This window comes from Neltuma alba, unplaced genomic scaffold, assembly GCF_004799145.2.
Source record: "Neltuma alba isolate B1F8T4 unplaced genomic scaffold, ASM479914v2 tig00005725_pilon, whole genome shotgun sequence".
Lineage (NCBI taxonomy): Eukaryota > Viridiplantae > Streptophyta > Magnoliopsida > Fabales > Fabaceae > Neltuma > Neltuma alba.
The window spans coordinates 132,468-142,532 of record NW_021634208.1 but is presented as its reverse complement, the minus strand read 5'-3'; the positions used below and the strand labels follow the sequence as shown (position 1 = coordinate 142,532).

General features: G+C 34.0%; 1 protein-coding gene across 2 annotated transcripts in view; it reads right to left on the bottom strand.

The window, feature by feature from the left end:
* Positions 1–9,220, bottom strand: part of LOC114748535 (putative pentatricopeptide repeat-containing protein At5g13230, mitochondrial) — a 29,247-nt gene extending 20,027 nt beyond the window's left edge. Inside the window, exon 1 of one of the 2 annotated variants that reach the window (XM_028936961.1) lies at positions 5,747–9,220. In XM_028936961.1, the coding sequence (XP_028792794.1) occupies positions 6,516–8,975 (2,460 nt within the window). In that variant the 5' untranslated portion in view covers positions 8,976–9,220 and the 3' untranslated portion in view covers positions 5,747–6,515. The remainder of the gene's footprint in view (positions 1–5,746) is intronic. The other variant, XM_028936962.1, reaches the window with a different exon arrangement.
* Between the last annotated feature and the right edge of the window lie 845 nt (positions 9,221–10,065).

The following is a 10,065-nucleotide window of genomic DNA, read 5'->3' as shown; positions in this document are numbered from 1 at the left end:
CATTGAATCATTGTGTGGAAGACAAGAAGAAGAATCGGGATGGCATCAACGAACGAGGTGGAGGGCCAAGTACTGCCATTAATGTATTTCGATGCCTTCTAATCCAAATGAAAAGGGTCAAGTACTGCAATTATCTAATTGATTCATTGCTTAATGATTTGTAAGGCCAAAAGAGTTTGTTACTTAATGAGTCAAACATTGGCCACAACTCTTCTTTACTGCTGCTATTTCACTGACCTTTTATGGTCTGCTTTTAATGTGTTCGTTGTTTTCACTTGGATTCGATTCTATGGGAGGCGCAGGCACTTATTGAGAATTCAGGATGAGTTTGCAAGATCTACAGGAAAGGCCCGAGGGACTTGATTCCTGAACTTAATTGTGGTTGTTGAGTAGGGAGGTTGATGGTGGTGGCAGAGTTGATGAATGAGAGGAGTTCAATGAGTATGGAAGAGTTTAATGAATGGCCGCACAGTCACCATGGATGAAGCTATGACACTCACAATAATGAAGCTTGACCTTGGCAATGGAGAAGGAGGAGGAGGATAGTGGAAGTACGGTTAGAGGGACTATGGAAGAGGTGGGGGCAAATAATGTCTTTTTACCCTGTTCCTACATGTTGTAATCGTCATTCATATGTTCCACCAATATAATCCCCTTTACATTAGTTTAGGTGATCAACATTACAAAATGTAATCCTCTTTACATCGCAAAAGCCAAACCAAACAATTGAATCAGTACTTTGTATCGTGATTACATGTAATTATGATTCTTGCGGTCCAACCAAACGTGCCATAGATTTCCAACAACACTTGATGTATTTTTTGAATTTTTGAAACAAAATAGTTAATAGCTAAACAAGAGTAGTCACCAAATTTTTAAAAATGAAAGTAATCAATTATAATACTAGAATAGTCAGTAGTTAAACAAGAGTAGTCATTGAAGTTTTAAAAATAAATACAGTCAATAACTAAAAAAGAATTAGTCAATACATAAGAAAGAGTAGTCACCGGAGTTTCGATAACATGCCACTGGAGCTTTGGCGGCTGGCCACCAATAGAGTTGCTGTTGTCAGAGTTTTGATGGCCGGAAACTGGCCAAGGGGATGAGATGGCAATATTAAAAAGAAAAAATAAAAAAAATAGTGAAGGGTATTTATATAATTTTGTGAGATTTGAAAATTTTAAAATGACACACGGGTCTTAAAAAAAATTTAAAAGGCATTTGTCTTTAAATAACATGGATGGCATCTGGTATCTTGAACATTAGGATACTATATCTACTAGCCAAGTATTATAATCTCTCTAATTCTAAATAATTGAAAAGTTTATCTTGATTCTAAATATAAAAATTTAATGTCCTTTATTTATTTATTTATTATTTTGTCTAATATACGATGCATAAACTATATTGATAATACTCCAATATAAATAATAAAAGGAAGTTATTTTAGAAAAATCATTGCACAATTTATATAAATGATAGACTCACGTAATTTTCTTAAATCAAACTTGTTAGTATATTTAAGTTTGAAGAGCTAATATTTAAAAAAAAATATTTAGATAAAACACTTTTTATCTATTATATCAAGTTTTCTAGTTACACATGATTGTGGTATCTTTTTTTTTTTTTAATGTAAGCTTATAATTCAATATTAGTATTTTAAAAATAAGACACATGATCATGTATAATTCAGAAACTTGATATAATATATATAAAGAAATTGATGTAAGTGTTATATTATTATTATTATTATTATTATTATTATTACTACTGCTATTATTTTGTTGAAGGATTTAAATTATGATGTTTTATAAACCCAGATGTGATATTTAGCTGAAGTCGATTTACAAAGATTGAACAGATAAAATATTGACCATGTATTCCTACTTATCATTAATTAAATTGAAGATGATAGCTTAATGATCAATAAATTCATTCAACTGCTTACAAGAAAAATAAATAAATACACTCACCAGATTTGAATGAAGCCAACATAATAAATATATACACATTTAAAAAAAAAACTATAAACCATAATAAATAAAGAACTGAATAGTATATTTATAGTAAAAATTTAATAAAGTGATTTATAAATAGGATAGAAAATTTCCTTTTTGTACTTTATAAACAGAGCCAGAGGAATATGATAGGTCCTCTAATTTTCTCTGAGAGACTATAATATAGACTGTTGTTTATAAGAGATGATGAGAACCCAGTTACATTGGTAATATATTTTATCATTCAGATTTATTTATTTTAATAATTTGAAACTGCTGTATCCCATTTTAATTTAGTATACGAGTTGGTTTTCATTAAAATAATTGAATTTAATCTCCTTTTTTGGGTGCACCCAGAGTGCTATTTGATTTATAGATCGGATTAGATGGTTGGTTTTTCAAAAATAATCGAAATTATATGAATAAAAATTTAATTCAATTAAACCACTATCTTTTATAATTTAATTTATAAAATAAACATAGCATTTAATGTTTTCATTTTTCTTATAAATATGTATTATATATTTCTCCAGGAGTTTGCTGTAGATTTGAATCCATTGTATCTTACTGCCTTATATATAAATATATATATATATATATATATATAATCTAATGTTATGTAAAACCAAGTTATTCATATCCATCGTGTCAAGTTCTCCAATTATACATAACCATGTATTTTATTTTTAAAATATTAGTGTTTGATAGCATTTAATTATAAATTCACATGAAATAAAAAAGAATACAAGACCATATATGATTAGAGAACTTGATATAATTGATATAACGAACTCAACCTAAATTTTTTTCCTTTAAGAAAATCAAATCATATTTGTTAAAATTAACTAATTCATTTAATTTTTATAATATAGTCAAATTTGTTAAGTAAAGAATGTTTTCTTGAGAATGAAATGTTTCATTTTCTGTTGACTGGTCTTTTATAAGGTTAGATGTAGACTCACATCAAATGGGAGAAGAGTTTTGTGGGCAAGCCAACTGAAAATTAGCATTATTACACTCATGAAATTACTGGACCAATTAACTGGTGAATGCTTCAATCCCAATCTAATCAACTGGTGAACGCTTCTGTTACATGAATATACAGTTGACCTGGTCTCCGCTTGGAAAATCCATGACTAATAGCCCTTTCATAATTTGGTTCACAAAAATGGTTGTTTATAGCTTTTATTATTTTTAAAATGTTTATCACTTTTTTTAAAAAAAATCCTCAAATTATATGCATAAGAGAGTATTTAAGTCAAAAGTATTTTTTAAAGTAATAATTGTTGTGAACCGGGGGGGGCTTTTTTTTTTTTTTGGGTAAACAAGGGGGTATATTTATATTTTATACAAAAGAATAATTCAAAGACAAATACTTTGTAACAATGAAAAACATACGACTATTGTGCTATTAAAAAGGAAATATAACTTTAACTTGTAAGTTATAGATGAATAATAGGTGTTTAAATATGAAATAATGAACTTGAAGAATGAGTTCATGTGAGTATACAAAATATTTTTAAGAGATTTACTTTTAAGCTTGATGATGCTTAAATTTAACCCTTTAGTGCTTGATTTCAGATACCCATATACACAAACCATGACCCCTTGGGAGTAGGATACTCTCAGCGTTCTCTTCCCCCCAGCGTCTCTCAGCGTCCAACTAGCAGCCGTTAAGGTTAATCTAACACAGGCACACAGCTTACGTTATGGCAGTTGTGCCACATCATAATGCTATTAAAAATTAGAAATAAAATTTTTTTACCAACTTTCGACTAGGAGGTATTTAGATGAAAACTAAATTAAGATTTTAGAAGTAATTTTATAAAATTTAAGATAAGTACATGAGAGAAATTTTGTTTCGATTTGTATGAAAATATATTTTAAAAGTGTTTCTGAGACTTCCTAAACACCTCTTAAGTTTTTGTTAGCACGAAACACTGATTTATTTTCACCTATCTCATTTCAACTCGAGGATTTATGATATGTACAGACTCTAGACTTATCTAGATGACCATAAATGATGAAAGCATTAACCATCACATATTTATATATAATTTTTTTGGAGCTTTTCAACTTAAATTGAAAGATTTATCTTAATTTTTTCTGGTATACATTAAGCCAATCAGGATCATAAAGAGTGGTAGAAGTACACCAAGTATTTTATTTTATTTTAACTTTTAATTGAAATAGTTGATGGAAGAACTTTGCCTTCTTTGTGGTCCTATTCGACCTAATTTATATCCCTTTAGACTCTTAATAAATTTTACAGTTAAAATAAGTAGATCCAAGAAAATTAGCTGTTTCACTCCTAGGAAATTTAAAAAAAAAATGGCATCAGTTAGATTTATTTTTAATTCTCAATAGTATGATGATGTGACATATTATGAGCTCTTAGATTAATACTCCTCCGGTCCTTAATATAGGATCTAATTGTTAAGTTGGTTTTGGTCTTAAATATAAGACCCATTTATCATATTTTTCAATTTTCTCTAAATTACCCTTATAGATATTCCATCAGCCATAATCAAGTAGAAGAGGAAGATGGGGTATTAAGAAAGATGATTATGGTATTTTAAAAAAAACGTGTCACATTTCTTATAATTAACTAACTTACCTAACTTTCTTAATCTAATCAAATTAATTAAATGGGTCTTATATTAAGAACCGGAAGAGTATGATGGAACATGTCCGAACGCTGAGAGACGCTCCCGTTGAAAGAATCCAGACCCGATCATTTCCTAGATAGCATTCAGGGCATGGAAAGCCCACAGGCCCAAATATAAAATTAGTAATCATTATTATTTACAAGCTAAATTGGACAAAACTTTCCTAAACTTTGAACCTGAATATTTCCCTTAATATTTAAAACTTTTTTTTTTTTTTGACCAAGACCTTAATATTTAAAACTTAACAATAGATCCACCTAAACTTTTAATTTTATTCAGACAACCCTCACACGCCTCCTTAAAAATTTTTGTGTACATATAATTTTCACAAACTCAGAATTATATGCATGCAACTTCATTAAACTTTAGTTATATGCATTTGGGTAGTGAACAAAATTAATAACATGAAACTCATCTACATAAATGTAATAGTTTAGGAGGATTTATTGTAAAACGTTAAAAATGAAGGTTATTTGTACATGACATAAAGTTTAGGAAAGTTATACAATTTACCCTTTTTATAAACCATAAACATTATGACTCAATACAGTGCACAAAACACTTAGACTATAGCAAAAGAAGCTCTGGTCAAGTTCCCTCCTTCAGTCTAAGCAGCATTGTTTCTCAGTAATTCCGTGGCTAAAAAAAAAAAAAAGAGTCTGTTTTGCCATCACAATGAATGGAGAGTCTCCGCAGACTCGTCCATATTACACCCTTTCATCTGGTGAAAACTGGATTTTTCTGCATTAAAGCACATGCAATAAGGATTGATTGGCAGTTTGGTACACAAACTTGTTAGTATAAAAATAAAATAAAATAAAAACCAATATTAAATGTAACATAGAAAAATAAAGCCACTGCAGTAATGCCAAATGAAGCTAGAAAATAGGGCGATACATTACGGCATCATCAGAAGATTCAGTTTATTGAACCTCTGTATCAGTATTCTATGCTTTGTTATGATCCAACCAATCTGTAAGTAGGAAAGTCAGCATACTTTTCTTTGATAGTTATAATGAAAGAGTCTAAATTGATAAATATTGTTTGCCAAGAAAATGATAAATACTGGGTGGTTCTTACTTCTCAGTTCTTACCCATGTATCAGGATGATTTGCGAGCTAAAAAAGTTGAGGACGAATTGTGCCCGAAAGCTCGTTCCTGCCAAGATAAATGTAGGAAATGGACATCTTTGAAACAGAGATCAACTCTTAAAAGCTAGTAAATTCAGCACTAGATGAACTATTCTTCCAAAGAACTTTTCTCACTGTTATGTTAAACGGAAGAACCTCATAGCTATCACTAAAAGTACTTTATCCAAGTTTTCTTGACTTCTTCAATCCTGTACAAGATGCACAACCCAAAAACAAATAGTCAACAATGTAGGGTGGGCCACATTTTGGCAGAATTGATGGTCCAAGAGCAAGTCAAATAAAGTGTGTGAGGTGAATGACTAAGAGAGAGCAACATAAATAAAACGAAGTGGAAGCAGTAAAGCATTATTGCCCCTTTTGTAACAGAAGAGTAAGATCTGAATAGGCAAAAAAGGTAAAGCGAATGGCCTGCAAAGTTGTCCCAGTAATGTAATGAAATATACATAGCAGAGGTGAGGATGAAACAATAAAAGTATCAAGAAGAAGCATATTACTTCACATCTTTGTTTGAAAGTTTTGCTCGAAGAAAGCTAGTGACAAGATCCTAAGATCAAAAACGAATCATCCCTGGTAATGATACCATATATGACATGACCATTTGCCTATACAAGTTTACCTTCAAGTGAAACAAGAATTTCTTGCAGGCAACCGCAAAATGAAAATGGGAATTTGTGATTCTGGAACTTGAATTACATCATTCACCAATAATCACCACAGGAGCAAATCCCATGCTGAAAATGGTGAAACCTATTCATATCTCTGATAATAATATCTCGCTGCACAATTTTGGAGACCAACTTCATAACAATGTGGCAATCTACACATATACGGAGATTTTTTATGATATGTATAGGACAACCACGCGGCAATCGAATCAGTCCAAACGCAAGAGCCAATCTTTCACTGTGAACCCACAAGAGACGTGCTTTTTCAACATCCTCCATATCGAGCAAAACGGCATTGATATTGGGTACATATCCTTCCTCCCTCGTTTTTTTGTTTAACCATTCAAGCATTGCACTGATAAGTTTAATGTCAGGATGACAGGTGTTCCCGGCAGTAAAATAGTGAACCACACCTTGATCCTCAATCCAACTTAACCCTGGCTCCTTCCTGACTCCTTTTGTGTGCATAACTTTTCTAATAGAAGCAACACCGTCCCATCTCCTTGCTGTGGCATACATGTTTGACAGAAGTATATGGGTTGCATCGTCATGTGGATCCATCTCAAGTACACGTTTGGCACAGACCCTTCCAAGATCAATATTATTGTGGATGACACAAGCACCAAGCAATGCTCGCCACACCATAACACTAGGCTGAAATGGAATTTCACCAATGAGTTTCACAGCTTTCTCAAGATGGCCTGACCTTCCAAGAAGCCAGACCATGCAAGTATAATGTTCTATACATGGTTTGATGCCATAGTCTTGCATCATTGACTTAAAGAGTACTTGTCCTTTATCTAGCAGTCCTGCATTGCTACATCCAGATAGGACACCAACAAAAGTTAGTTTATTTGGTTTACAATTAGATTGTCGCATCATTTCAAATATATTTAGAGCCTCCACACCTAGGCCATGCATGGAATATCCACAGATCATAGCATTCCATGAAACTTCATCTCGATTTCCCATCTTATCAAATACTATTCGGGCATCACGAATGTTACCACATTTGGCATACATATCTACCAATGAATTGGCAACTACAGTGTCCTTATCGTATATGGTTTTGATAGTTAAAGAATGAATCTGATGTCCTTGATTCAATGATGTTAAACTCGCACAGGCACGAAGAACACAGGAGTATGTCACTTCGGTTGGCTGTATGGGATAAGCAACCATGGATACAAACATATTTAGTGCCTTCTCCTCGTCTCCTAACTGCACATAACCAACAATCATGGTATTCCAAGTCACTTCATTATGCTCAGGTGATTCCACAAATAATTTCATAGAGTTCTCCATTTTACTACACTTGGCATAAACATCAATGAGGGTATTAGACACAAACACATTTGAGTCAAGACCAACTTTCAGGACATAAGAGTGAATTTGCTCCCCCAAATTTAATGCAGGTAAAGCCGCACAAGCTTGCAATACACTAGCGAATGTAAACTGATTAGGGACAATGGATGATTGCCTCAAACGCTGGAACAACTCCAAAGCCTCTACACTTTTGTCACTCTGAGCGTACCGAGAGATCATTAGACTCCAAGGAATAAGATCAGTTTTAGGCATTTCCTCAAAAAATTGCCGTGCAGCATCAAGATCTTGGGACTTACTATACAATTCCAGCAGTGCAAGCCCAACATAAAGATCCTGTTCGTAATGAGTTTTCAAAGCACATGCATGAATACTCATGCCAAGGCAAAAGGCCTGTAAGCCAAGACAGGACTTGAGCACCGCAGTGATGACAAAGTTGTTTAGTTTGTAACCTATTAGCCTCATGTGGGAGAAAAGTTGTAATGAACAGTTAAAGCAGTCATTCTCAGCATAGCAAGCTACCATGCCAGTCCAAGTGACCATGTCCTTAAAAAGAATGTCATCGAAAACACTTCTAGCAACATCAACACACCCACAAACAGAGTAGGCATCAATAAGAGCAGTACCAACAAACGCGTCAGAGTGATAACCAAGCTTATAAATACACGCATGAATAGAGAAACACATCTGTGCGCGGTCCATACTGACAAGCAACTTGAGAATGGATGTGAAAACAAAAGGATTGAGCTGGTGGCCTCCTCTGAATAACCTAAGGAATAAGTCAAGAGCTGCAGGGAATTGAAGTGAGCGCATGTAACCCTGAGCCAATGTAGTGAAGGAGACAGTGTTACTACTGGGCATTTCATCGAACAGTTGAGATGCATCGGTCAAAGAATCAGACTTTACATACAGATTAAGAAGAACGTTAAATGCAAATAAGTCCAAAGAAGCGCCTGTCTTAATGACATGACAGTGAAGGCATTTTCCGGAGCAATAGTCACCGTTGTGTATGCATTTCTGAAGCGTAGCCGCGTAGAGATGGGAGTCGAAGTCCACAGAAGCCGTGGATTGGTAATGGTGGGGGTGGCTTAATTGAGAGGAAATAGAATGTGCTGATAAAGCGATGCATGATCGTGAGGTAGATTTAGTGGGACGGAACAATCTGATCATGCGCCACCGCTACTGCCTAATGCAACTCTAAAACTAGGCCCGTTTGGTTCACTGATTTGAGTCTTTGGGAAAATCGAAGAGAAAACAAAACCAGGGATCTGAGTCTGACCCGTCCGGCTTGAAGAAGCTATCCAACATTCCCTTCCTGCCGGAAAGATGATGGTCGCATAAGGAGAGAATCAAAGATACGACGATGGTGGCGGTGATGAGGTCGAGGGGCCCCACAAGTGGAGGTGCTGAGCAGAGTTGGTAGGTGGTTTGGGACTCAATGCGGGGGGAACTCAGCACTGGAGGCGGCGGTGGTGGCCAGTGCGCCGGTGATCGAGTGGTGGCAGCACCTCAACAGGAACTTGTTTAGCGGAGGGAGTGAAGATCGCGATTGGGTTGGTGCACCGAGAGAGAGATGAGTTCGTGGAAGGGTAAGAATTGAAGAGACGGCAACCTTAACTGACGGAATCGGCGCAAAACAGGGAGAGGAGAGGGATGCCGCCGAAACACATATAAGAAGTTTTTCCCCCTTGGAAAACAAACAGAAATACTTCTCCTATTCTTAATATAAGATCCATTTAACTAATTTGATTAGATTAAAGAAGTTAGGTAAGTTGGTTAATTATAAGAAAAAAGTGACACATTTTTCTTAAAACACCATAATCATCTTTCTTAATACCCCATCTCTTTCTTCTATTTGATTATGGTTGAGTAAGTATCCATAGGGATAATTTAGAGAAAATTGATAAATATAAGAAATGGGTCTTATATTTAGGAACAAAACCAACACAATAATTGGGTCCTATATTAAGAACCGGAGAAATAATATTTATTAGTCATCCTTTTTTTAAAAAAAAAATCGATATGAAATTTAAATGGAAAAAGAAAAGAAAAAAGACACATACATGTATCCTCTAAGGATTGGGGATACCTAGCGCGATATGAATCATAAAAAGGACGTGGATTACAAAGCAAAAAACACAGTAAACTAAATATATATAAATGTAACTTCATATCAATACGTGTTACATATGACCTACAATTCGAATTATATGAATCAGTACCTATATTAAAGGATATTTGTCAAAAGGTAATTTCTAAT